The following is a 27966-nucleotide window of genomic DNA, read 5'->3' as shown; positions in this document are numbered from 1 at the left end:
AGTTTTATTTTAGTCGCAATTACACCTTTAAAGAAATCACATGTTTTACTGTTCCAACCTTCTGACGTACGTTTTGTGGAATTAACTTATAAAGTGGACATTACTTATAAGTGGACAACAACAATAATATACCTGAATATAACGTATATTAATATAATTACGTACATCGGGTACCTATATAAAATTAACGTACACCTATGTTCAGCAGTGGACGCTCTATGGCTGAAATGATGATAGGTACAACCCGGTCGAGTTAACTGCGCACCTGGCAGCCGTGACGTCACGTCGACGCTCTGATACGGGACGGGGCAAACGCGGGGAAGTGTGGGTAGTGTGGTTTTACCATAATCCCCACGCTATCTTATTAAATTAGCTAAATAGTTCTTACTATGTAGGTAATCCCATTAAAAAAAGACAAAAGGTTTCGATAAAAAATAGTTGAAGTTGTCAATAACCATAAAACACTTTTTATGATGTCAACAAGTTTTAGTAAAGGTGGTCTCCACATGTAGGATTAATGGGTCCAGATCCGTGATTCGAGTTCCCTAATCCATTCTTGCAAAACCGTGGACTTCTTTATTTGTTAGTAGACTATACAAGCTGTTAACAGTTCAAAGTGAACTGTGAACTCGCCACTGACGTGGCTCTATTTTATGATTATGTGTAGGTAAATCTTCATAACATCAGGCAAAAAATCTCACAAGTCTATTGATCAGTGTAAGTTTGTAACAAAGGGTCTCGAAAAATACGACGTTATACTGGCAATTAAGTATAGGTTTTTAATTGCAGAGCGCTAAGTTTTTTTTCTGTTACCACTCATAATATAATACTAGTATTAATAATAATGAAAAACATAAATGAAACTTCACTTATACAAACATTATACTTTATTTCTTCTTACAAGAGGTTTCTTAAATGCTAATTGTGATTGTAACAATCATTTCAACATAATATAAAATTCGGTAAACTTTAAATACGCACAATTATAAATCACAAACTTCGACATAGAGTCAAATAACTACCTAAGTACAAAAGTTGGAAAAATCTAATAAAGGTACAGTCAGCGTCAAATAGTTAGTGACACCTAAAGTGGCCAAAAAGTTGATATGGATCCAATATACTGAACTGTCCTATCTGTGACATTGACAGCGGGGCGCCACCGTCAATACCGGATCGCTGGTTCCGATTTTTGCACTGTTGGAAACTATAGTTGAACGATGGTGGCGTCCCTCTGTCCATGAGTTTGGTGGGACAGTTCAGTTTAGGTCATCTATAATACAAACTTTATGGCCACTTTATGTGTCACCAACTATTTGATGCTGGCTGTACAAGCCTCATGGCATGTATGTGTGGACTCGTGATAACACGGTCGAATAGTGCGAACTCGAATAAAACATAGAGTCCACAATTAACATAGATAATAATTTGCTTACAGCAGAATCCTGTAATATTGTGATAGCAAACGTACAAATAGTCAAAGAGATCAATGACATACACATAATTATACCTATTAGTAAAACTAGATCGAGCACAAGTCAATTGAATTTAAACATATAAAAGTTTAAAAAAATACCATTGACAAGATTGATACACAAATCAAAAAGCCTTAACGTAATACTTGTTAACATTTAACATATACTCACTATCAATAGGTATTGTCGTATATTTTTAATGAAAAATAATGTCAAAGAGGATGAATCATCGAGCTACTTTTCAACTGCGGTAGAATCTTCACAAGCAAAGAATATTTCACAAAATATGGAACAAATTATTTGGAGCAATTATCGCTGGCCTGTGTCTACAGTAGAGTTTTTATAAAACTGCTTTTTAGTTATAAAAAAATAACTCCGTAACTCCTTATCCTAAGATTTAAAGCTAATCGGACTTACATTTTATGTATCAGACATTTTATCACCTGAGTTTATAATCAATAAAATCTATGAAATTATATGTAGGTATAATAGTATTTTATATCCTAATTTACTTAAAATAGGCAGTCTTACAATTTCCGCGAACCGTGTATTCATTAGCCTATACTCGTACTTGAAATTGTGACCAATATTCTTAGAATTGTAAAACAGTGTTTTAATAAAAATAAATGCGAGTGAATGACATCTTTAGTATGTTAAGTACTAGTTATTTTATCTAGTATTAACTTGCAAAATCAAACCATTTTAAAACAATCTCCAGGAAGATAATATTTGTCATGTTTACTTAAAACTTAATTAACTAAATGCAATTAATTTCTTATATGTAATTTATAGAAAGTTAAAAACCATAAACGAATTAAAGATTTGTCGAATCTTTTTTATTGAGCTCCTGTAATTCAGTATCTTTTTCATCCGCTTTAGCCACCTGGCTCGTCCTGCCATCCCCACCATCATACAAGTCTCCTTGTAACAAAATCTGTATTTCTTCCAGACTCTTTCCTTTGGTTTCAGGCACACACAACAAGGAGAATACCGCCCCAGCTATGGCCACCCCGGCGTATATCCAAAATACCCCACAAAGGCCCGTCCAGTCTTTCAAATCTTGGAAGAACTTGGCCACGATGAAGCCCAGAACGCCACCGTATATACTCAGAGCACTCAAAGCTACAGCCTTGATATTTATAGGAAATATTTCAGCCGGAATGACGAAAATTATTGACCCAAACCCAATTGTAGAGACGATGCTGGAACCGAAAATTCCAATCAATGGTATTATGACGTATGGAGTTAGTGATGCTTGGTCGATTTGGAGGACTTCCTGGCAGAAGAAGTAGGCCCCGGCGATGATGTGGCATATTGCTGTGCCCAAGAAGGAATAGATGAGCAGAGGTCGGCGGCCTACCCGATCGGCAAGGATCGATGACATTATACCTGAAAAATAATAATTACGTAAGTACTCTCACATAACATTAAGCCGGGTCCAGATGGGTGTAACGTGTAATGTAAGATTACGTGTAATGTAACACGAATTCTACGTGTGGACGGCACTGCGAGCATTGCATGTAAAGTACTGCTGATACTACACGTATGTCCATTACATTACACGGTGGATTACATCGCATTTCACACGTCTGGATCCGGCTTAAAAAAAAACTCATCAAAATCCCCGGTTCGGAAATCGCAAAGCTAGATTAAAGTTTGTTTCGTCATAAAATTATTTCAGTAATTAGGAATCTCACCTATAACAAATCTGACTGCGCCAAATATGATGAAAATCGTTGCCAGGTTGATATCAGATTTCGTATCTTGCATTATCCTTCCCAAGTAGTGCTGCACTGTCACCACCCCCACCATAATTTGTGCCAACTTCAGTCCTGGAAATATAACAAATCAAAATATACTTATATGTATGTGAAGAAACCATAAACATTTAAAAAATGTGAAGTGGAGTTCGTTCGTTTCAGCCAAATGACGTCCACTGTTGGACAAAGGCCTCCCCCAAGGTTTTCCACAATGAACGGTCCTGCGCTGCCCGCATCCAGGCTCTTCCCGCGACCTTTACCAGATCGTCGGTCCACCTAGTAGGAGGCCTGCCCACGCTACGTCTTCCAGCCCGTGGTCGCCACTCGAGAACTTTCCTGCCCCAACGGCCATCGTCTCTACGAGCTATGTGCCCCGCCCACTGCCACTTGATTTTAGCAATTCTGCGAGCTATGTCGGTTACTTTGGTTCTCCTGCGGATCTCCTCATTTCTGATTCGATCACGCAGGGAAACTCCGAGCATAGCCCGCTCCATCGCCCTTTGGGTGACCTTGAGCCTTCTTATGAGGCCCATAGGAAGTGGAGTAGCCCTTTCGAATTTACAAGTATTATCACAGAATAATAATAATAAGTACTGTATTATTCAAACCACTTGAGATTCGTTTCTCGCGGATTAAAAAAATAAGCAAAAGCAATGTTGGGCAAATACCATTGATTTGACAGGAATTTATTAAACTGAATGCATCATGCATTTATAACAAGATAAATCCTATTGTTGCGGTATTTATTAATCTAGGTCTTCTAGGTATAGGTAATACCAGTAATACATAGTATTGAATGCTACTGACAACGCCACTCTTGTAGCGGAGTTTTGGGCTGACACTGTATAGGTCTGTTGTTGACATACTATACAGTAGTCTGAAACAAAATTAACATTAGATAAGATAGTTAAGTTACCTGTAGAAATAATAATTGCTCTTCGATACTGCTTTCCTGTGAAGAGCTCTTTGACGGAGCTGTCTCGGCGCATCTCGTTGGCCACGGACGACTGCAGTGCTGAGAGCTCATCCTCCATCTCCTGCAAAATTGAGACACCACTTTCTTGTTATGTATCTCTACATCTATAGCATTTACTTTGAGTTTAACATAGTAGGTATACTGTAAATTCATTGTACGATTACGAGACAAGAGACGACATTGACGAGATTATTCTGTATCAAAGCTATCACTAAACAGGGAACAGCGATAAACCCTTACATATGATACTAATAATAAAGTGGGAACATCTAATTTTAGAACACTAAACTAAATGCTATTAGACACTCACTGTGAGTGAAGTAAGAGCTCTAACTCCGATACAAGTGTATAAATTCTAATAGATAACAAATGCGAGATCGAATCAGAAATGAGATCGGATTAGCAAGCTAAAGTGGCAATGAGAGGCCCGCGCATAGTACGCAGAACTGACGGCCGATGGGGCAGCAAGGTTCTGGAGTGGAGGCCGCTACCGACCGGGCAGCATGGAAAGCATTGGGGGAGGCCTATGTTCAGCAGTGGACGTCCTATGGCTGAGATGATGATGATGATGATGAGATAACAATACCTTTTTATCTTTGTAACTCCTCAACTTCGTCAGAGTCTTTCCCGCGTCGTGCACGCGCCCTTCCTTGAGGTAGTAGTACGGAGATTCTGGGATCCACCAGCAAGCCACGAAGTAGCACACCGGTAGCACTATCAAAGAACTGTTCAGAGCCTGGTAGGACAGGAACGGTCCCACTGATATCGCCAGAAGAGTGCCCAAGTTGAACATGAAGCGAGTGCCCACGGAGAGGGTGCCGCGGAGGTCTTTGTCGGCTATCTCGGCCAAGTACATTGATACTACCTGCAAATGAAGACGTTACTTGTAATTTTTATTTCAGATCATGCTTCAAACTGATCTATTGTCGATTTATTTGGGCCCGACCACATTCAACCACGTCAAAATCTGGGGGCCGGCCACACCAATGCTCTTGTAACAAAACGGCCAAGCCAATAATTGAATAAGGTGTTTAGATTGTAAACTTAGAGCGTGTAGAATTAGAAGCTTGGCTTAAGAAGGCATAATTATGCCAATATTTTACATGAAAATGTTTTTGTGGAATACCCACTTGCAAACTAAAAAAAAACTTTCTGTGACAGATTGAAATTCACGCGGGTTAATCCACGGGCAAAGGCTAGTATTATATTATAATACGGGATATATGGGATAATACTTACAGTTCCGATCATCCCCGTGCTTGCACCCCATAAAAACCTGGTGATGTACAGGAGCCATGCCGTCTTGGCAAAGAGGAGTACAATCTGCAATCATTCATTCAATATTTTGTGATTTCCAGTAGTAACTGATTTAGTACAGAAACGTATGCATTATATTTTTATCGCTGATCAATATTAAAGATAACGTTGGTCTGTGATTTTTTTGTGAATTGGTGTCACTGGTATGTTTATACTCGTATCATATTGGAGCGTTTTGTTAATTTAGGTACTTATCAACACTTTATCTATTGATTTAAATAATTAGATACCTACAATTATTAAGAAGACTCTAAACTCATTTATTTATAGGTATAAACAGGTTGCACAAAAATGGCTCCCTCCCTATGTATCAAATCTAGAATTATTATGAGGCTAATATAACTTACAGTTCCCAGAGCCATGGGGAATGCACTCCCGAGAATAGTGGCCTTCCTCCCGAATCTGTCCGAGATGAACCGGGTGGCGAAGCTCCCGGCTATGAACCCGGGCGAGTTCATCGCTAACATCCATGATGCTCCTTGCTGGAAGAAGTAACGTGTTGTTTAGCAAAAATAGTCTCTATGAGTATGAAAAAGCTTGAGTGACATCCAATGCTGAGTTGCACCAGCTAAATTTGACCGTAACTTTAACGATAACCGGTGTTTTTTGTATGGAGTTTGACAGATTTTAGACGTTTGTCAAAGGTAAAGTAAGATGGTGCAACCCAGCCTAAGTAAAAGTGTGTACCAACGTTGGACGGGTAATTACGTTAAGCCTCTACATTTTGTCTGTTATACCAGTCCTGTCCCGTCGGAGCCAACTTGAAGATGTCCAGATCCACGTATTGGACATTGGCGTTGGAACCAACTGGTAGAGCCAGCAAGATGACAGTTTCAACTTGAACATTTTTTAATCTAAGCACATCGTTAGTAGTTTTGCCCTTTATATATTGCCTACCAACCAACAACCATCGCACCGCAGGTGGTAGAGGTGTATATTGAATTCAATTATTTATTGCTATTCTGCACGTTGACTTAATATTAATAGGCTTATGAGACGAGCGAGCAGCGAATTCCAAAGTACCTACCACAGAATATAGAAAGAGGTCTTTCTATGTTCTTAGTAAAGAACATTACGATACGAGTGAAGTCCGTTCTTTATCCTTCTCTTACTTTACCGCGTGTTAGTCAAGTGTCCTGTCCACTACTATTACTAATCCGCTTGTTAACACATTAACCACTCCACGTACATAATACCATCAATCCTTTAACTGCCCAAAATTTAGACAGTGCCATTTACGATTCATGAGGCCTTAATCCATTCAACCTTGTTTTTTACGTTAAAATTGAGGATTACTAAGTCCTCAGGTAAATGAACTGATAAAGCTAAGTAGGCTTATTAATGTAGTACAAATTCATGATAGGTTATATGGCAAGATTTGTAGTTTATACTATCCATCAAGATATTACTATCTTTGACTATAACAAATCTATTTTATTGTACGAGTATGACTGAGACAAGTAGGTAAGTAGGTACACTATCTATATTCATAATTATAAATGTGAAAGTAACTCTGTCTGTCTGTCTTGGTTTCACGCCTAAGCCCTAAACCACTTCACCGATTTTGATTAAATTTGGCATAGAGATACCTAGTTTGAGTCCCGGGAAAGGACATAGGATAGTTATTATCCCGGTTTTTGAAACAGAAATGCGCGCGATAAAGTTTTTCTGTAACAGACAAAATTCCACGCCGGCGAAGCCGCGGGCGGAAAGCTAGTTTAAAATAAGTCTATAACTTACATCAGTTATTTCTACACCCGTCTCATTGGCATGGAACTTCGGTAGAACAGGTGTGGGCCAGGCTGACGATACTCCAAGAGTTAGGGACGCCAAGGACACTGAAATGAAATAAATCTTCTTGAATTTTGACTAATATCAGAAGCTTAAAATACATGGAACACTATGTCAATAGACAGCCAAGCTGTAAATCTTGGCTTCACAGGAGTACCAGGAGGAAGAAAGAGAGGCAGGTATTGTGTAATAGGAAACTCACCTGAGGCTGCCACCAGATATTGTACTATTCTGCTACGGTGCTCCATTTTCTGAAATGAAATATGAATTCGTTAAATCAAAAATCCATAATGATACAAAATGTTCTCTACTTTCCTAGCTAGCAACTTGCAACTAGGTATACTTATTGTGTGTGTTAGAAAGTGTTTGCAAATAAATATATATCTATCTATCAACTTTTCTCTCTCCAGTCTATTCTGTTTTTGCCAAAACTCCAATCTACTCAGGAGATCTCACCAATAAGTTTAGTACAATAGTACGTGACCGACCAGCCAATTTGCTTATCATTTCCTTGTTTGACCATGGCTAAAAGATGTCAATAGGTGCAACTATGTAAAAAACTCGTTAACCTAGACTAACTTTACGAATAAGTAAATAATAACACAAGCGAAACTGACAAAGAATATCAGCATAGAGAAAAAATAGAGCCTTACTTAATTTCTATACCTAAGTATTATTATTACAGCCCGCCACGGCATCTCTACATTCGAGTCCATAAGGAGTTACGGTAAGACTTATTATACGAGTAAGTATTCTAATTTAAGCCTTGATTTTGTTGATTACAAGCACTTTTGGCTATGGTTTACTAAACTAAAATTTTAGCTTTACTCTATTCATGTAAACTGCAGGAAAATCCGTAAAATCAAAATCAAAATTATCTTTATTTGTTTAGACTAATTAAATTAGTTCTTGCAAATCGTCAAATGCTCTTAAGGAGCCTATACATGTCTCATTCTTTTTTTGCCCTACCAGCGCTTCGAGACAAACATTTGGCAAGTGCTGAGAAGAACCGCCGCAACAAACTCAGCTTACTCAGCTCGTAAAAGAGCTTATCACGAAGTGATAGACAGATGCGGGAAGTTTTTTTATTATGTAGTGACAATGATAATGCTTAAAAACAAATAAAGATGAACTAACATTCTGTTGGGGGCAACATGAAGGTGATGAAGGAGACCAACTCAAATTGGTATTTCGTTATTCTTATCACACAGTTACGGCATTGTTTAGGCTACGCCCAAACATTAAAATGAATGAGTCGTTAAATAAGCCCTTTTTGTTACCTAGACATTGCCTCAGCATAATAACGGCTTTTTGCTGTTGATACGGCTTAAATTCTACTTAACTACCGGCACAGAAATGTCACAAAGGTAGGTAGGTACCTACCTACCTTTAACTAACTATTGCGCTTTAGAGCATTAGTTGTGGCATTAATTAGTGTAAATAATAGGAGTGAATAGGATGTCGATTCCATTATCTATACTCAAAGGTGACTGACTGACATAGTGATCTATCAACGCAGAGCCCAAACCACTGGACGGATCGGGCTGAAATTTGACATGCAGGTAGATAGGTATTACGTAGGCATCCGCTAAGAAAGGATTTTACGAAACTCCACCCCTACGGGGGTAAAACGGGATCCACGCGTACGAAGTCGCGGGCGGCCGCTAGTATTATTATACAAACGACAGCACCAAGCTTAACATTTTATGCAATAAGCAATAATAATTCTAGTCTAATGTGATGGTTCTTCAAACCCTCATCAGATCGTCCGGTGTCCGGCAATTGGTTACTCATGAAAAATATCGTTTGCGTGAAGTTAAATTTTTAACGATTTTATGTGAATGATCATTTACCATTTACGAAATTCCACGCAGATCACGCAAAAACGTCTTCATATGGAATTAAAAAATTGATTAATGTCATTTATTATAGACCAATCCCATGTTAAAGTATTATTTACATTTAGTATGTAAGTACTACTACTGTCTAGGACTAACTAAAGCCTTTTTCCTGTGATGCGAAAATCCGCATCGCCGTGTGCGGATCTGGGGTTTATTCCCGTAGTCCACACCAGGCTAGTCCCCACGACTTATTCCCAAAGGTCCACAGTTCTACTGTTTAGCTCATACTTTGATTCCCAACGGGTCCACGACAGCAAAAATAAAAAAGCATTGTCTATTAACATTTTAAGATTTCATAGACCCGGTAGGAAATAAGAACTATAGAGTCGGACCTTTGGGAATAACCCGTCCCCACTGATGGGAATTTAATTATTTAATTTGTTTCCACTTTTGGGGACAACGGGAATAAACCCGGATTTGGTCCGCATGCATGCCGAAAACCGCATTACAGGAAAAAGGCACGGTTAAATCCTGCAGAGGGCCAAATGCATTTATTTGTCAGATTCATGAATGTAGTGTTTTATTATCCCTAAATCTATACTTATAATAAATCTGTAGAGAGGTCAATTCTGTACATGAAATATATTTTCAAAATAACTATCAGGGGGTGATTAGTGATCGATACCACAGTATTGTATATGATTTATCTACTGTGTCGATACTGATGCCAAAAATGCAATCAGTAAAATTTTTGTCTGTCTGTCTGTCTGTCTGTCTGTCTGTCTGTCTGTCTGTCTGTCTGTATGTTCCTTATAGAAACAAAAACTACTCAACGGATTTTAACAAAACTTGGTACCATTATTCTTCATACTCCTGGGCAGGTTATAGTATACTTAGGAATTCCCACGGGAACGGGAATTAGCGGGAAAATCCTTTTGTATGAAAAATCTAAACCGCTTAAGTTAGACGCTTGAAATTTGGCATGCAGGTAACTTAGTAAACTTAAAGCTTAGTTACAACAGGATATTGCACAATTCCCACGGGAACGGGAGTTAGCGGGAAAAAACATTTGTATGAAAAAATCTAAACCGCGTAAGATAGATGAAGGGTGTAAAACGGGATCCACGCGTACGAAGTCGCGGGCGGCCGCTAGTAAATAAATAATGTTTAATACGTAATCTATTTAATTATGTTTATTAGTGTTTATCCGTTATCTAGTCGCCCTACTTAGGTTGTAAGAACGGGGGCCTCATTTGTGTTAGCTTTGTATATAAAAGAAAATTGTTTTAAAATAGGTAACTTCAAATTGCGTAGGTAATTTTCTACTAAGTGATAAGTAGTTAGGTAATTATTCTGATACCAACTTTTTATAGGTACTTAAACATCAAACAAAATTTCAAAATAAAGCAGTAGGTAAATAATAAAACGAAAATTTCAAGAACACGACATTAGAACGGACGCAGGAATTTATTTACTTTAGTTTACACGTATGTAGGTACCTACATTGTTTACATTTTAGGTTGCCTACTCTACGACTGAAATCGTGAAAAACGTTGAATTTGTTTTTAACAGAAACTGCATTTGCTAACAATAACCCCTTATCATTAACATGCATTATTTCTTTACTAAGAATAAATTATTAGTACTTATTATTCCAATTATACCAAGATTACTCACCAATAACTCTCGCTCTACTCTTTACCCATAAACACAAACAAACCGATTCAAGAATAATAAAAATAATGAACAGGTCGCGTAATATTTGGTTAAAAAACTGACAGGTTCATTCAAACTAAAGGGACATCACGATTTGTTAAAACCAAACATTGTCGCAACCACAGATATGGAGTCGCAACCGAACGCAAAACGTGTCGAAGTCCCAACGCGTTGCGCGAAACTGACAGAACGATTTTTCGTCTCGTCTCTCGTGTGCCCGACTGAGTGGGTATATTCATTCATACATACCTAAGTAGGTATCTAGTGTATGTAGGTACCTAAGTGCACTACGTTGGCCTGTGTTTCACTAACTCGCTCGCTACGCATTGACAGCAATTCTTACAGTTAACATTGTAATTAATTAGCTATCTTAACTTTGTTGCATATTTAATTTAATGTTGCAATCAATGTAGGCTTTTTAATCAATAAACAAAATATAAAAATATATTTAAGTAAGTATCTTCTTAGTAGAGTAGGAGAGAGTGTAGCGCTAGCGACTATTTACATAGTTAAATAAATACTAACTACTAACTAAGTATGTAATGTTACATTGGACGTTTAAAATAAATAGATTGTAACATACGTTCCCTTCATGGGGACACTCGGCTCCTATTTACCCTAAAAATAAAGATTCATGGTTCCCAAGTTGGGAACTAGAGTCACTAACACTCACAGCACAATCTCACTCACGCATAAAGTTTCTTGTACTAAATACTTAAATGTCCAGCAGTGGACGTCTTTCGGCTGAAACGAACGAACGAACGAACCCAAATGAAACAAAAATTATGGAAATTAATAATTCAACTTAGGTACACTTACGATCTCATAAAGTCTCTGATTCTGCGTTTTTCGTGGCGAACTAATTAAACTAGATTGTACCCCATAATCCGCTACTACCTGTTTAAATAGAACCCTTAAGTGATTTTTCCTTTGGGGATTCCGAAGCATATTATTATCGACTCTATGTACAGAGTCCAATAATCTAATCGGTTTGGCAAAATATTCTGTTTTTATCAGCAAATAGCAAGAACCGAGGTGATAACAAGGTAATCTTAAAATATATTTTATTAGAACTTAATAAAAATCCTGTACGGTACTGACTTATCTCTGGGCTAGCACTTCAGGGATACTAAGTATGCAAGAATTTTGGTTTCTTAGACACCTCTAAATATTTAAAGGTTCTTCTAATATAGGTAATTAAGAAATTCCAATACGCGACGACGACGACGAAACAATACAATACGCGACGACGACGACTTACTGGATTTTTACACATTACCTACTTATGTGTTGTTAGAAGAAATTGGGATTAGTAGATGGCCTCACAGTTCCCGTTGTAGCCGGTTCGAAACTAGATTTTTACTACAAGCAAAGCAAAGTTTATTTAGTTTGAGAGATACATTAAAAGAAAATGAACGCAGTCGCAAATGTTTTATTTAAAGCTATTGCGCCTTGTAAAAGGCAAACTTAATGCCATATGGAATTCTCAGCAGCACACAGTCAACTTTATTTGATTTTGTTACATAATAATCACTGTCCTTTTCTTAAAGCATCGTGTGGTGTAGATATGTAAACTAATTAGGTATGTAAGTAGGTAATTTTATATACGTACCTATCTACATAAATAGGATTACTAATGTTTGGCCAAAAAACGTTTCCCAAATTATCACATCGCAAACAACGTTTCGCAAATTTTCATTTGGCAAATTCTCATTTGGCAAAGCAACTTATTGCAAACTTTTAATTCGCAAATGTTTTTTTTGGCATATTATTGTTTAGCAAATTATTGTTTGGCAAAGTATGGTTTGCCAAATGTTTCATTAGGCAAAAATATTTCACGATAAACTATTTACAAAATAATTTGATTGGTGCATAGAATGGTATACAAATTAGCTTATGGTTATTATTTTGTTTAGTGAGGAGTTAATATAAAATTTGTTCTACATTAATTTCCTTATTTCATTCTTTGTATCGAAATTTCCAAATGATTCATTAACAATAGAGGTGATTCTAGCGCTCGGCGGCCGCTGCCGCGGCACGCTTCGCTCGCCTTCGCGCATTAAGGGTCACTGTTCTAACCTAACCTAACCTACTATTTTCTGCAATACCTACTTTTTGCAACCATACTATTTTCTGCAATGTTTTACATAAAATTATTGTGAAAACCATGATCATGTGCCTTATGCTTTGATTTGTGGGTAACGGTGGGTAAGTATGTGAAGTGTCAATTTGACCAAACAAATTATTTGGGATATAATATTTGGCAACATAAAACATTTGCTATATAAACATTTGCCAAGTAAAATTTGGCCAAATGATAATTTGACCAAATGAATCAGTTGCGAAAAGTACAGTTGCTAAAAGTTCATTTGGGAAATGAAACTTTGGCGATAAGTTGTTTGCGAAGTGAAATTTGGCGAAAAGTAATTTGGCCAAACGGAAGGATACCACATAAATATACTAACTTCTTAGAAAAATTGCACATTCTTGGAAACGTTGTACGAGTAAACTGACAATAATAAACACTGTGATATTTTTAGCGATGTTTTCATGTAGATACCTACTACCCTACCATACATCGTTATCATCATGCCCTTTGGCCATTTATCATGGTCATTTTAGGGGAACTCCGTCATTCGGTTTTAATAAGGGCCCTTTATAAAAGAGGGTCTTTTAAAAAGTACCTACCGATCGTAAGCCAATTCCATTCGCAGTAAAATACCTACTTAAGTGGGGGAAGTTTTTTACACTCATGCACTTATCTGAGCATGCAAGTCAAGTCCACATACCTACCTACATGGCAACTAGAAGACGCCTGCCTTGACCACCTTTGCGTTATGTAAACATAGCAAATCAATGAAACACATTTAATGAAAAAATACTCTACCTACTCCTCTAAACCCTACAAAAGTAGGTAGAGCATGGTGCATTCGAAGATCGAGTAGGACATTTTTTATCGCATGTCACTGCCCATTTCCTTACCGTTCAGAAAAACAGCAAGCTATGCGAGTAATGGGGTAGGTACTACCCGTTTGCGCTAAGTTTGCCGGTCCGTGGAATGCGCGTCCCCTCCCCCAACCGCGATTAAACGCAATTAATATGTCTTATTTTACGCAATTTTACACAATTTTTATCAATAATAATAAATAAAAAATATTTTAAATATAGTTTGATATAGTTATAGACGCTTCCCTTCGAGTGACGTCATATCGCCAGCGGCAAACTTAAAGCAAACGGATAGTAGTTACTTCCTTTAATAAAAAAATAAGGAAGTGCCTGCCGCGCTGCATGCCGGCGCCGGTTCCCAAAAATATCGCCATTTTATTTTTGCATGCACGCTTGAGTCTATAAAGCCGTTGCATTATTATTATCATAGACTCAATGCTTGTCGTCTGTGGTGTGGCAGCTGTCAAACTTAAAAAACTCTTTAGTCTATTCCTTGCTTTTGGGAAAGTGTCGTGTGGCATCAATGTTGATTTTTAGTGTAAAATAATTAAAAAATAGCATCAACTATCAATAAAACCGTGATGTCAGAACATGTGTTACCGGCCGAAGAGCCGATAAGATTCGTAGCGCCAGTAATACAAGATAATCCAACAGGATGGGGGCCTTGCGAAATGCCGGAGCAATTTCGGGACATGCCTTACCAACCCTTTAGCAAAGGCGATCGTTTAGGGAAAATCAGTGATTGGACCGTTGTACAGGACAAAAAATACCAGAGTAAGTGCAACAACTATCCACTTGTATTTAATTATGTCAGAAGAAAGTTGAAAACATGGGGTTTTGAGGTTATAGTGACGTTTCGTTTACCCTTCCAACTTGCAAGGAAACTTGTTTCATTACTACAGCCAGCTGTAACTTTAGTATACCATCTTATCATAATCAAGGTTTTAGAAAGATTTTTTTGTATAATCAGACAAATACGCGTCCCAATTCGGCGCTGGTTCGTCGTACGCGTACTTCCACGATGAAGACGAGAGCACCTTCCACTTGGTGGACACGACGCGCGTGCAGAAGCCGCCGTACCAGCGCGGGCGCGCCCGTGGTCAGCGCGGCCGTGGCGCTCGCGGCGCTAGGACTCCTGGCGGCATGACTACGCTGAACAAGGTACCCAATTTTGTTGCAAACTCGCCCCTATTACAACTGCACAATAACCCACAGTGGTTACGTTGACGTGCCGTCGTCTGTACAAACTCCAATATTCTAGGCATTTTTTTTGGTCTCCTCTCCGGGAGCATATCTTTTCTAAATTGACAGACACCCTACACATTGCCTAGAGTTTAGGAAGCAAAACAAACAATTTCTTTTAACAATGTTTGTGTAGTGTTGTGTCTAAACAAACTTAAGTTCTATTACACTAGAGATCATAAACACTTATAAACTAGATATTGTTTGTGTATTCAAAATTGTGATTGTGTAATAAATGCAGTATTTTGTTTATAATAGTATCACAGAAGTTTGCAATGAATTGTAGGTTGTAATGAATGTGATTTTTAATGATAAAACTTTTTACAGCAACGTGACCGTAAACTAGGAAAGAGATGGGGCCAGCGTGGTGCTCCCATGAAGATCCGAGATGCTTCTGTGACTGTACGACCCACTTGGGTTACCATTGAAGACATGGACTTCCCACGTCTTGCGAAGTTGTCTTTGCCTGGCATCAAGGAAGGTAATTTGAAAATTTCAATATTACTTAAAAATGTAAAAATTACTTTTAAAATATCTCTGCACGATCTTAAAACATTTATCTTAATAATTTTTATGTAACTCAGTAACCCACTTCCTGGTTGTTTAAACACTGTCCTGTGTTTTTTTTTAAATTAAATCCGTTTGAGGAATCACTGACCCTGATAATACAGTTTTTTACTAGTTTCCGGGTCAGGGTTCCAAGTTTTTGTGACACTAAAAATTAAAACTAACCCTAGAGTAACGTAGTTTTACTGATTACTTTATATTGTAAATTACTGGGTTGTTTAAGTGAATAAATATTTATTATTATTATTTATATTTATTATTTATTTATGTATTTCAGGGGAAGACATTGTATGCTGCGGCACCTTGGAATACTATGATAAGGCTTATGACCGTGTTAATGTCAAGCATGAGAAGCCACTGCAACGCATTGATCGTATCTTCCATACGGTATGTTATCACAAGAAATGTACTGAAATACTATAGGGTTCTCATAATTTTTTTATTTACCTTCTATTATTTTAATTTTACTAGGTGACAACTACTGACGACCCTGTCATTCGAAGACTGAGTAAGACTACTGGCACCGTGTATGCCACGGATGCCATCCTGGCCACTATTATGTGCTGCACTCGCTCCAACTACTCATGGGACATTGTCATTGAGAAGATTGGTAAGCAACAAAACTTCTTTACATCTCTAAGGGCCCTCGCCCACGGCGACTTTTTGTAGCTATGCTGTCGCGTGTTTCGTTAACGAGCGACAGCATCAATATTAACGCGCCTTAGTCGCATTTGCAACGCACTACAGAAGCGATGCTAACGTGCTACTAACGACTAACGAGCGTTAGTAGCGATGCTGAAGATTTTAACATTTCTACAGCTACATATTTACTCCTTTTTAAATGTTAACACCTTTTCCTGCTTAATAAAAGAAGTGATCTGAAAAAAGTGTGCATTAAACCGGAAGAATTTCACTTCTTCAACTGGTTCTTTTCTTTCCTTTTTCAGGCAGAGACATTAGCTATACAGCCAAATCCTCAGTTTTAAATTAGTCACAGCATTGTAGCCTTTAACATCGTGACATTTATAAGTCGCAATAAATACTCGGTTTTAATTAGAGGTTTGCACCGGAGCGAGATTTTAACAACCGATTGAATTCACCGGTGATCGGGCAATCTCCGGTGAAAAACCGGAGATCACCGGAGAATAAAGAAATTTTGTTTCTATTTTTTAATTATACATTCAAAATGATGAAATAAGAATAAGCGATTGATATACTTTATATAATCATTTATTAAGAAAAAAAAACGTTTTATATTGTTAGCAAATGCTGATTTTGANTAGACGACGAAATTGCCTAACTATTTATGCCTATAACATATTTGTAGTATTACTGGTTAATGATTGTAACGAGTTGAAAAAGTACTGTTTTTGCGCCAAACGGCGTAAACGCTCTTAAGAAACACAACATGTCAACAGCATCATAGCGTAACATGTTTCTTCTATCGTTTAGTATTTATTTATTTTTATTTTACTTATTTTATTTTATTATTTATTTATTTTATTTTTTTTATTTACCTATTTTTTATTCTATTTAGATTTATTTGAAGAATATGCGCAAAGGATGACATTTTTTGACGAAGAACCAGAAGGTGATTGTGCTAGAAATATACCAAAAAAGCAACCCATAGTAATGAGCAATGAAAAAGGAATGCAAACAGAAAATTACAAAAATAATCACGAACATTGCAACAAATTATTTGGCCAGTTAGTTGCTAGTGAAATGAATCACATAAACGGACAAGACCGTTTTGAATTAATGACTGAAAAAATAATATAATTAGAAAGAAACAAGGTTGTAAATACACTTATTTACAACCTTGTTTCTTTCTAATTATATTATTTAACATGCCACTTGTTAAATAATTGTATAAAACAAAATATTGTTGAATGTGTCTTTTATTTGTGTTACTTTATTATATAAAAAATAGATGCGACGATCACCGGAGATCAATCGGTTAAATACCGATTATTTCAATCGATTACTTTTACCGGTAAATCACCGGTTATTCTCCGGTACTCACTGCTCCGGTGCAAACCTCTAGTTTTAATCAAGTCACATGCACCACTAAAGCCTGGTCCGTGATCACGTAGAATTTTGTCCAATGACCCCAAGCTACCCATCCTTATCGCTCGCGCGTAATTATATTGCTGTCGCGACTGTGCGACGGGCGCCCGCAGTGAGTGTGCGAGCGATAAGGATGGGTAGCTTGGGGTCATTGGACAAAATTCTACGTGCTCACGGACCAGGCTTTAGTTGCATAATAACACCTTCAATACTTTTTTCAGGTGACAAGCTCTTCCTGGACAAGCGTGACAACACTGAGTTCGACTTGCTGACCGTGAACGAGACGTCTGTGGAGCCTCCGGCAGACGACGGCAATTCCATCAACTCTCCGCGCAACCTGGCGCTGGAAGCCACGTTCATCAACCATAACTTCAGCCAGCAGGTCAGTATTTTGAGCCAAGAAGTAGTCTAATTAGTGGCAGGATAATATCATGTAACCTGCACTGCGTTTGTCTGATTGAGAATTACCTAAACCACTTTAGTAAATCAATATAATTATCTGAAGACGCTGTGTCCTCAAAAACGAAGATGTTACTGAGTGGGTGACCTTTTTTGGCAACTTAGTTATAATTTTTTTTGTGTATGTCTTTGTTGCCTGAATTTGTTGTTGCCAAAATAAAGTTATTTACTTTCATTCTTTCAAAAATAAAATTATTAAGCTTGTTTTTTTTTTTATTTTAATCCCCATGGGCACAAACAACAAGTTATTATGAAACACTATCTCCCTTGAGTAAGTGATGGACATTAGTTTTTTCAGTATAAAGCTAAGTTCAAGAAAGAGGTTAATAGTTTTTATTTTAGTGACATGTTTATTTTTATAGTAAGCCCACAATTTGAGTGATAAAGTTTTCTACTCAATTTGAGTGAAAATTATCCTACTTATGCCTAATTATTTCAAATATTTATTTGTTCTGTCAGGTGCTGAAATCTGGCACCGCAGAGCCCAAATACAAATTCCCGGAGTCCAACCCATTCGTGTCGGAGGAGGAGGAGGGCGAGGTCGCCTCGGTGGGCTACCGCTACCGCAAGTGGAACCTCAATAATGGCGTGGTATGTATTACTTTGCTATGTTACTTACTATCATCATCATTTCAGCCACATAACGTCCACTGCTGAACAGGCCTTCCCTAATGATTTCGAGATTGACCGGTTCTTAACGGCCTACATGCTGAGCCTTCCTGCTCCCTTCATGAGGTCGTCTGTCCACTTTGTATGTCGTTCGATGAAAAATAATATGAATTCAGGATTTATGTGTTAATATCATGGTGAGATTATTCCCCCTTTCGATTGCTTCTTAAAAATTCGACAATATGAGAAGCCGCGACTATCTTTAACTTTTATAAAACGGCATTTCTATCATCATCAAGATTAGACGCGACCTTTGTAAGAAAAGGCGTAATCGTATAAAAATCAAAATTATGCAGTTATGCACCTGTTGGAAGACCAAAGGTGACGCGCGAAGACTACAAATAAGTCGCAAACAGTCAGTTCCCTATAACGGGACTATTCCCACCTCTCGTTCCCACCACTGCAACTCCTGTGTAGCCAGGATCTACAGCTTGACCGCCACAAAAACCCAACCAATGAAGGTCAAGTTTGTCCCGGGGGAAAGTTAAACTGTCATTGGAGACGCAATGAAATTAATCAGAACATAGGAGGAGTTCGAAATTAAGGTTCGACTTCCCTCAGTTCCCTAAGTAAAGATTGTAATGCTATGGGCATTACAATCTTTACTTAGTTTATAAACACTTGTTTATGTGTAATAATTTATGTATTCCATCAACCAGGTGCTAGTAGCGCGTTGCGAGCACGATGCCGTGATGCAAGGGCCTCAAGGCGAGACCCAGTTCCTGTCGATCAAGGCGCTGAACGAATGGGACTCAAAACTGGCCGTCGGCGTGGAGTGGCGCCAGAAACTCGACACGCAGCGCGGTGCAGTGCTGGCGAACGAGCTTAGGAACAACTCGTGCAAGCTGGCCAAGTGGACTGTGCAGGTAAATGTGGTGATATTGAACTCTAGTACGCAGGCATTAGAGCTACGACAACTGTAAGAGTGGCGCCAGAAACTCGACACTCAGCGCGGTGCAGTGCTGGCCAACGAGCTTAGGAACAACTCGTGCAAGCTGGCCAAGTGGACTGTGCAGGTAAATATGGTGATTNTTTTATATCTTCTAAAGTTACTAATATAGGACACTTGTATGACTGTCTATTATCTGACATGATAGAAAAATTTAACTTCCAAAGCATAAAACAAAAATTACAAAATTTATAATTTCACATGATTTCAGAAGAAACTAGCCTGAATGTACTTACCTCAAAAAATTGTCTTTTAATAAACAACACGGTTTCTAACAGAAGTAACGTGTATTTCAATGGATATTAATTACAACATTAAACTATGCCCAACTTCAAACGTGTAACTTAGGGTGTAAAAGTTGATACTGAAACTTTTTTTTTCAAAACTTCAATGACGTTGCGCGGGCTGTTCCACTTAAAATAATTCAATAATATTTTAAAGGGTTTATAATGATACCTAACTACAACATATTTTCGCTATTAGAAATCGATTACTCAAAAAAAATTTTTTTGACCCACCCTAATGGTGATATTGTGCTCTCGTTTTAGCCAAATGACATCCACTGCTGGACAAAGGCCTCCCGCAAGGTTTTCCACGGTTTTGCGCTGCCCGCATCCAGGTTCTTCCCGTGACCTTTACCAGATCGTCGGACCACCTAGTAGTAGGCCTTCCCTTCGCTACGTCTTCCAGCCCGTGGTCACCACTTGAGAACTTTTCTGCCCCGACGGCCATCATTTCTGCGAGCTATGTGCCCCGCCCACTGCCACTTGATTTTAGTAATTCTGCGAGCTATGTCGGTCATTTTGGTTCTCCTGTGGATCTCTTCATTTCTGATTCGATCACGCAGGGAAGCTCCGAGCATAGCCCGCTACATCGGTGACCTTGAACCTTCTTATCTCGTTATTGAGCTCTAGTACAGAAACAGCATAATACGCAAGACACGGGAAAACTTTTATGACGCCACTATGTAGAACTATTATTATAGAAATAACTGTTTTGTCATTAGAGCCTGCGAAAAGTATGACTGTGATTATGGTCACATTGACATATTTCACGAGAAGCCTATGCGGTTCCGTGGCCTAATAAAGGCATAAAATGTGTATTAATACACCTTATAAATAAGATTTGCGCATGGTTTGAAATGTTTTAAATGTTTAAGTTAGCTGTAAGTATTGTGAATTTGTCTTTTCAATTTTAAATTATCAGCGAAAAACTCATAGGCTTGTGTAAAACTTATAATTTTTATGCTACTTGTATCATAATATAAGCTGTATGTTTTCCTAATAAAGAAAATAAAATAAAAATAATCATTCATCAACTTTAATCGCATCCGAATTCCCCAGGCCCTGCTAGCCGGCTCCGACCAGATCAAGTTCGGCTACGTGTCCCGCGCGCAAGTGCGCGACAACTCGCGCCACGTGATCCTGGGCACGCAGCAGTTCAAGCCGCACGAGTTCGCGGCGCAGATCAACCTGTCCATGGACAACGCCTGGGGCATCCTGCGCTGCATCATCGACATATGCATGAAGCAGAAGGACGGTGAGTGTCCCCTTATGTATGTAGTCCCTCCTGGACAAAATGTACTTTTTGATCGAGTCGAAAATCGAATCCGTCAAAACTCCATACAAAAAAAAGCTTTTCGACTGGTTTCAAAATGTGCACTTTGTCTAGACCCTAAGACCTCGTTTTAGAATAACCCTAAGGGCCTACGCTAAAACTTGCGTAGATGCACGGAACGTGCGAACATAATAATATGTCACACGCAAGCGCTGCTTTAAAAGTTTTAGCAAAGGCTCTAAAGAAGAAAAATGGAATTTAAAATGTTACTACAGTATTTTTATTGGCTAATGTAATTCAATGGAGTCTTATATCACACCCTTTTCGATTTATTGGGATCGATTTCTTGTATCGACCAGATACGTCAGTATTTTTTGGTCTACTCTTATTTTGTGAATAATACAAGCTTACAGCGCGGAACGGCCTGACCAATAAAAATCATAGCCAACTCAAATCTGTGTTAGTTCTTTGAAACCCAAACCATCGTATAAATTAACGATCAAATCGTTATCGTTTTATGAACTCCGCACACAATTAGAATTAGCCGTTTGACATATCATAACGTACGTTATGAACTTTCAAATGAATACGATTGCCTTACACAATCGCACCACAGTTTGTTAACACCGTCCGAATGCGTTTCAGGCAAATACCTGATCATGAAGGACCCCAACAAGCCGCTGATCCGTCTGTACGACATCCCGGACAACACGTTCGAGTCGGACGCGTCCGAAGAGAGCGGGGACGAGCCCGCGGACACGCCCTTCGCGCCCCTCTACGCCTACGGGAACGCTAAGAGGATTTAGACCCTACGCCCCGGTAACACGTACCAATATTGTATCACGCGGTTACTACTGAATTCGAACGAACGGAAACATTCTAGAATTTGAGCTTACGCCACGGGAATACGTCTCAGTATTGAGTAACACGATTACTTCTGTTTTTTTTACGACAGCAACGTCTAAAGGATTTAAAGCTTAAGCTCTGGTAACACGTGACAATATTTTATAACACCTATACAGCGCCGGGTGTAATATTTTCGTTATATTTCTATGTATTTTGTGTAGCGAGAATTTTAATACAGGTCGGTATTTGGTAAAGTGTAGGCCTTTAAGTTTTCCATAGTTGAAGATAATCAATGTATTGTATATTCATATTCAGCAGAATACAATTTTACTGTCACATTCTGTGTTTTATTGAAAAGAAAATGAAATTGGTTTATGACATTTATTTATATTAAAATTAAAATTTGTATTACATAACAGTATAACAAACGATTATTTAAATAACATATCCGAACTATAACATATGTATATTTTTGGTAAAAAATACTAACTCACAGCCTCTAATATCACATTTAAAAGATATTATTCTCTTCTTCATACAGAGAGTACTTGGGACGTACCGTTTCATATTCGAGAGGACTGGTAAAAAATATTTGGCAGTAAAACATTCATAAATCGATCATTCTTCATTAGTTGCATAGTAAATTCTTTGAACAGTTTGACTTTATTTGTATACTTAATAAGTTTCGACAGCTAAGCTTTAAGTTTTTCAGCAGTCTCATGACCATTTCTAAAACTTTGCAAAGGCACACCCTCTGAAGCGTCCACAACATTATCTTGCACTTCTTCCAATGTTTTGTTCCCCGTCTCGGGCACACAGAAGTATATGAAGACCACTCCTAAGTAGCCTATGCAGGCGAACGACCAAAACACGGTGTAATTGCCGAAAATCTCTTTACAGCTTTGATAAAATTTCTGCACGAGGAAACTGAGAATGCAAGCAAACTGTGTGGCAGCGCTCGAGGCCACGGCTTTGACATTTACCGGGAATAGCTCGGCCTGGAAAATGTAAGGCAAGTTGCCCGCTCCTATCGCGTATAGAATGTTGAAGCCTATGAGGCCTGCGAGGGGCAATATCGAGATAGAGTTGAGTGTTTCCTGGCTGACTTGCAGCTTCTCCTGTAGGTAGAAATAAACGCCGACGGTTGTCATCGCAATGGACACTCCCAGACACGACGTCAGCAGTAGAAACCGGCGGCGACACCAGCGAGTTAAAAACGTCGCGCCGATACCTGCAAAAGTGCAAACGTATTATTATTTTTGTCAGTTTATGGTCTACGCGATAAAGGACATAATTCAGATATTCGCATGTCTTGCTTTCTTGGTATTAAAATGCGAGTTACAAGGTCAGCTTGGCAGCTGGTTTATAATTTTCGTATCGCTAAGAAACATGCACCGTTAAAATATGAAGACAACTACTGAACAAATTCTAAGAATTCTTGCACGATTAAACAACCACAAGATGCGCCAGTCTTTCAATTTATTCAAGTTAAAATAGAATAGAAGCGTGAAACGATATAATAAGTACTTTGTTAGGCTGTGGTCTCTTTTAAACGCCGTACAGTCTACTTCCTACGTCGTACGTCCAGTGAGTTTTTGGTATCTTCTTTCAGACGTTGACGTCGATGGGATTGGGAACGTTTGACGCTGACAGTCGTAAGCCACGTACAGCGTTTATGAGACCGTAGCCTTAGTCCAAAATGTTCGAAAATTTCATCCTAACATGTAACGCCACTTTAAACAAATTACTGGTCGAGGGAAGCGCGGGGTGCGGGGAGTTTGATCCGAGCAATCCGAGCGTCATTATTGTAGTGCGTGTGGCACTCATGGATTTAGCGTGTACCGATAACACTCAAACATTAGCGGAAAAAAGGTGGGGCGCGTCTTCGTGGATGAAACGATCTATACCTGCAAAAAGCTGGACGACTCCATAGACAATACTCGCTCGGGGACCTGACACGGAGCTGCTCTGTCTGAATATCACCTCCAAGTACGACTGGATCAATAGAATACCAGTCATGTACTGTACCGTCTTCAAACCTGTAAATTATAAAGTTTGTATATCTTGTCAATATTCCTAGTAGACAGTAATTATTTTATTTTATAGTACATAAAATAATAAATAGATAATATTTATCAGACACGATTAAAAATTTATTAAACCTTTAAAAAATTATTTTATTTTATTTTGTCTTTAAACAAATCATTGCTAAATTGAAACTTGGACGATTTATAGTTTATTTTTACTGTTTTAATCTTTTTTACTCATTTAGATATAATGATAATAAATTAGCAGCAATGTTAATAAACTTTATCTTAACTGTAGTAGATAATTGTGCAGTTACGTTTCAGAAATAATCTAAGTAATAAAGTTTTTTTATTAATTTTGTAACAAATCGACCTGTTTACGTTACCCATACAGGATTTTTTTTAAATTATCGTAGTATTTCCACGTGTTTAAATTATTCATTATTACCTCCACTAACAAAAATCATAGTGACCTTGCTTTTATATCGGAGATAACAAGCAAGGTAACAATGTAATGCGTGTAACGTCTATTCACATGCTAAATATTGTCTGTAGTTTGGTAAATAGCATAAATTGATAAGTTAACTGTACTTAGCACGAAAAACTTACGTCTTAGAATCGTTTGCGTATTCGAATCGCCTTCCAAAGATTTGAAAACTTAAAATTGTGATATTTGTTTTCGTATTGAGATCGAATAGTGAACAATATGACGTAAAGTGAACTCTGTATGAGAACTATGAGAAATGTTAACACGAAACTAATTTTGACAATCGAGATCGGCACGTTATCGTTGATCTCGAAGGCTGGGTATCGAATTTTGTTTTATCGTCAATGTTTTAGTGAGAAGGTTGAATACGCAAACGATTCGAAGACGAGTTTTTTCGTGCTAGAGGTACTGGTAGTACGGGGTCTACATAATTATATTATACAGGATGGCGGCGTAGACACAACAGGTGATTCTGGTAAAGGCTCAAAGTATAAGGCTTGATTGTTCTATTTAAATACAGAAACTTGTTAATTACCTGCTACTATGTATATTGCCTTCCTATACTTAACGTTGGTGAATAGTTCCTTTGCTGTTGATTTATTTTCCATACTTTCTTTTACATGTGCACGTATAACGCTGAGCTGGTCGTCAATCCACTGGAATAGTACAAATAACTATTTAATTAGATCCTATTATAGTAAGTACATAATAATGTGGATCGACCAAGTATTCTCTCGTTCGAGCGAAAAAATAATTTTAATTATTTCACACAACAAGATAAATTGGTCCGGTTTACCTTCGGACGGCCGTTTGGTGTAGTGGTTCAGAGCGGACTACTATGCCGAGAGGTCCCGGGTTCGAATCCCGGCCGGGCAGAAATTGAAATGATGAATTTTAATTTCTGTGACGGGTCTGGGTGTTACTATGTATAATATGTATGTAATTAAAAAAAAAGTGTAGAAGTAGTATATCCGTTAAGCTAGCACCCATAACACAAGCATTAAGTTGCTTACTTTGGGGATAGCTGGCGCTGTGTGAAATTGTCCAAAGATTTATTGTTTATTTATTTACCTTCTCATCATCGCTTCCCTTCAACAATTTAAATTCTTTTCTAGCTTCATCCACTCTGCCGTCCTTCAAATGATAGTACGGCGACTCTGGTAACCACAGGCAGCAGACCGCATACACGACGGGAATCGTGACGATTATGGTATTCAGCATTGTATAAGACACGAAGGGTCCGATTCCATATATCAACAGACTACCCAAGTTGTTCATCACTTGAACCAACATCCCTAATGCTCCACGCACTTCCTTGTCGGCGATTTCTGTGATGTATATCATTGCAACCTAAAATAAATTATTGCCAGTAATCAGACGCAGTGTGTGATCAAACTAGGTGAAGCTTATCTATTTGGTATCATTATTTAATTATGTAGTTCCTTATCATGTCATAAATTGCCTTGTAAAATGAAACACCTGTGTTTTAAAGTAAGTATCAAACTATGTAATACATTTTTAAAACTCAAAGCCACATAGCCGAACGATGAAGGGAAGGGGTCGGACTGGCCGACTCGTGATCCGGGGAACGCGGGTTCGGTCCCCGCCCTCGCTTGACTATTGTGGTGAGCTCACTCGTAACACAAGCATATTTAGCTTAGTACGAGGGGCTAACGGGAGTAATAATCTTTTTAAAAAATAAATAAAAATAGTATTCAAGATAACACTCACCACTGCCACAGATCCTGTGGTCAAACCGATCATGAATCGCGCCACACACATCAATATTGGTGTTTTGGTGAATAAAATTATACACTGAAAAATAATACATTAATAAGATTTTAACTCAAATAAGATTTAAGTGTAGAGAATACTCTTGTAAAATAATTTAAAATATAAACCAAGTAAAAAAGCCTTTCAAGATTCGAAAGGGGTGATTATGGTGCTAAAATACAACATTTAGATGACTATCGTTTATTTTTGATCGAATATTTAAAAACGAAAAGTTCTAATGTTTATTTCCCTTACGAAAAGTGGTTGCATTTGGAATCATCCTTTCACATACTGTATTGTTTTTGAGTAGGTACATGCATGCATGCAGGCTGTATATGCATATTATGCATCTAACGTACCGCACCTAAGAGGCCCGGTAGAGAGGAGAGCAGAAACGTTCTGCGGCGACCGACTCGCTCGCTTAGCACCTGGCCAAGGTAGCAGCCCGGCATGGCTCCCGCCGACAGCAGGGAAACCACCCATGATGTTTGTTCCTGAAAAAAATACAAGAGCTTCAGTATTTTCGGGTCTCGTCGCCGCCCATGCCAGACATTCTTTTTAGAGTCCAAAAATATGTAAAACGGTACAACTGGTTTACTAATAAAAGACCTAGCCTCAAGAAAAGCTTCAAACTCTATCGTAAATCACTTCGCTACGTCTACCTACTCTTAATTACGGAAAAAGGAATAGAGTTAACGAAGAGATCACGATATTGAATGTCATTAATGTTACATTGTCTACTACATACAAGCACTCTTCTGCAAGGTGTGGTTCTACTAGGCCAGATTAGGTAGGTATTAAAAATACTCACATTCGATATTTCGAAGCCGGCTGCCCCACTTTTGAACTTAGGAATTGCTGGGGACGGCCAAGACAGCGTGGCGCCCGTGAACATGAAACTTAGCGACGCTAAAACAATCAAATATTCCCGCCAATCCAACTACTGATAACAATACCAAACAAAGGTCTTTGATCTTACCACATAATCCGGCGAAATATTGTATTTTTCGACTATTCCTTTCCGTCATTTTTATAATTACCAGCTCTAAATTTCAGGTTATCTAAATTAATAAACGATATCCAGAAAAAATATCGAGTAATACGGTAACTTCAAGAACTACTCTCGCTGTAAAATTACAGACGAGTTACCAAGTCAACATCTAGCGAGACAACTAATGACAAGGCTACACTATCTAAAATTTTATTTGTAATCTGGGAAATGACGAACGAAGAGAAGATTACGTAGGTAGACACATACAGGGTGTGTGCATACCTACTTCACACTGAAAGCTCGAGTTTAGTGTAGGTCTAGTTTATTAGTAGCAGTCACCGATAAAACTACTGTCTACTTATTTAATTAAAAGGATTATTCTTCCTTTGGTATGATTGTGGATTATATTCTGGGGCGTGGCTACCGGCCGGCGTTTACCCGTGGTCCCCCCAACATGTCCCCCTGGTGGGTCCACGGGTAATTTTTTTTACCCGTTGTCCCACCGTTCTGAAC

General features: G+C 38.2%; 3 protein-coding genes across 4 annotated transcripts; 1 reads left to right on the top strand and 2 right to left on the bottom strand.

The window, feature by feature from the left end:
- Nucleotides 1-1961: 1961 nt before the first annotated feature.
- On the bottom strand, nucleotides 1962-11713 carry LOC114353811 (facilitated trehalose transporter Tret1-like). Of its 2 annotated transcripts, none has more exons than XM_028305932.1 (9): nucleotides 11693-11713; nucleotides 7519-7567; nucleotides 7266-7363; nucleotides 5873-6007; nucleotides 5448-5531; nucleotides 4795-5073; nucleotides 4149-4269; nucleotides 3170-3304; nucleotides 1962-2861 (listed from the first exon to the last, which is right to left on the bottom strand). In XM_028305932.1, the coding sequence occupies exons 2-9, from the start codon at nucleotides 7562-7564 to the stop codon at nucleotides 2287-2289; spliced, it is 1473 nt and encodes a 490-aa protein (XP_028161733.1). In that variant the 5' UTR covers nucleotides 7565-7567; nucleotides 11693-11713; the 3' UTR covers nucleotides 1962-2286. The 2 variants fall into 2 exon arrangements, with proteins under 2 accessions (XP_028161733.1, XP_028161732.1); XM_028305931.1 differs by lacking the exon at nucleotides 11693-11713 and adding an exon at nucleotides 10835-11067.
- Nucleotides 11714-14290: 2577 nt separating this feature from the next.
- Nucleotides 14291-22513, top strand: eIF3d1 (eukaryotic translation initiation factor 3 subunit d1). Its single transcript, XM_028305929.1, has 10 exons — nucleotides 14291-14593; nucleotides 14790-14980; nucleotides 15389-15542; nucleotides 15906-16015; nucleotides 16100-16238; nucleotides 17917-18077; nucleotides 18614-18745; nucleotides 19483-19689; nucleotides 21116-21311; nucleotides 21975-22513. The coding sequence occupies exons 1-10, from the start codon at nucleotides 14401-14403 to the stop codon at nucleotides 22133-22135; spliced, it is 1644 nt and encodes a 547-aa protein (XP_028161730.1). The 5' UTR covers nucleotides 14291-14400; the 3' UTR covers nucleotides 22136-22513.
- A 77-nt stretch (nucleotides 22514-22590) lies between these two features.
- LOC114353814 (facilitated trehalose transporter Tret1) lies at nucleotides 22591-27768 on the bottom strand. The gene is made up of 8 exons (XM_028305936.1): nucleotides 27442-27768; nucleotides 27274-27371; nucleotides 26822-26956; nucleotides 26421-26504; nucleotides 25761-26039; nucleotides 25225-25345; nucleotides 24083-24214; nucleotides 22591-23406 (listed from the first exon to the last, which is right to left on the bottom strand). Exons 1-8 carry the CDS (start codon nucleotides 27488-27490, stop codon nucleotides 22868-22870), a joined length of 1437 nt encoding a protein of 478 aa, XP_028161737.1. The 5' UTR covers nucleotides 27491-27768; the 3' UTR covers nucleotides 22591-22867.
- Between the last annotated feature and the right edge of the window lie 198 nt (nucleotides 27769-27966).

The sequence above is a fragment of the Ostrinia furnacalis genome, unplaced genomic scaffold (assembly GCF_004193835.3).
Source record: "Ostrinia furnacalis isolate ACB-3 unplaced genomic scaffold, ASM419383v2 OfSCF1818, whole genome shotgun sequence".
NCBI classification, from domain to species: Eukaryota; Metazoa; Arthropoda; class Insecta; order Lepidoptera; family Crambidae; genus Ostrinia; species Ostrinia furnacalis.
This window is presented reverse-complemented; position numbering and strand designations above follow the sequence as displayed.

What these genes read in the sequence shown, in the direction of transcription:
- LOC114353811 (XM_028305932.1), bottom strand. Translation starts at nt 7,564, where the DNA reads ATGGAGCACCGTAGCAGAATAGTACAATATCTGGTGGCAGCCTCAG. An exon ending in CGGGTGTAGAAATAACTGAT is followed by an intron (nt 6,008 to 7,265) that starts GTAAGTTATAGA and finishes TACTTCTTCCAG; the next exon opens with CAAGGAGCATCATGGATGTT. An exon ending in GGAGTTACAAAGATAAAAAG is followed by an intron (nt 4,270 to 4,794) that starts GTATTGTTATCT and finishes TCAATTTTGCAG; the next exon opens with GAGATGGAGGATGAGCTCTC.
- LOC114353814 (XM_028305936.1), bottom strand. Translation starts at nt 27,490, where the DNA reads ATGACGGAAAGGAATAGTCGAAAAATACAATATTTCGCCGGATTATGT. An exon ending in ATATTTCGCCGGATTATGTG is followed by an intron (nt 27,372 to 27,441) that starts GTAAGATCAAAG and finishes TGATTGTTTTAG; the next exon opens with CGTCGCTAAGTTTCATGTTC. An exon ending in CCACAGGATCTGTGGCAGTG is followed by an intron (nt 26,040 to 26,420) that starts GTGAGTGTTATC and finishes AATTTATTTTAG; the next exon opens with GTTGCAATGATATACATCAC.
- eIF3d1 (XM_028305929.1), top strand. Translation starts at nt 14,401, where the DNA reads ATGTCAGAACATGTGTTACCGGCCGAAGAGCCGATAAGATTCGTAGCG. An exon ending in TTGATCGTATCTTCCATACG is followed by an intron (nt 16,016 to 16,099) that starts GTATGTTATCAC and finishes TAATTTTACTAG; the next exon opens with GTGACAACTACTGACGACCC. An exon ending in CATTGTCATTGAGAAGATTG is followed by an intron (nt 16,239 to 17,916) that starts GTAAGCAACAAA and finishes TACTTTTTTCAG; the next exon opens with GTGACAAGCTCTTCCTGGAC.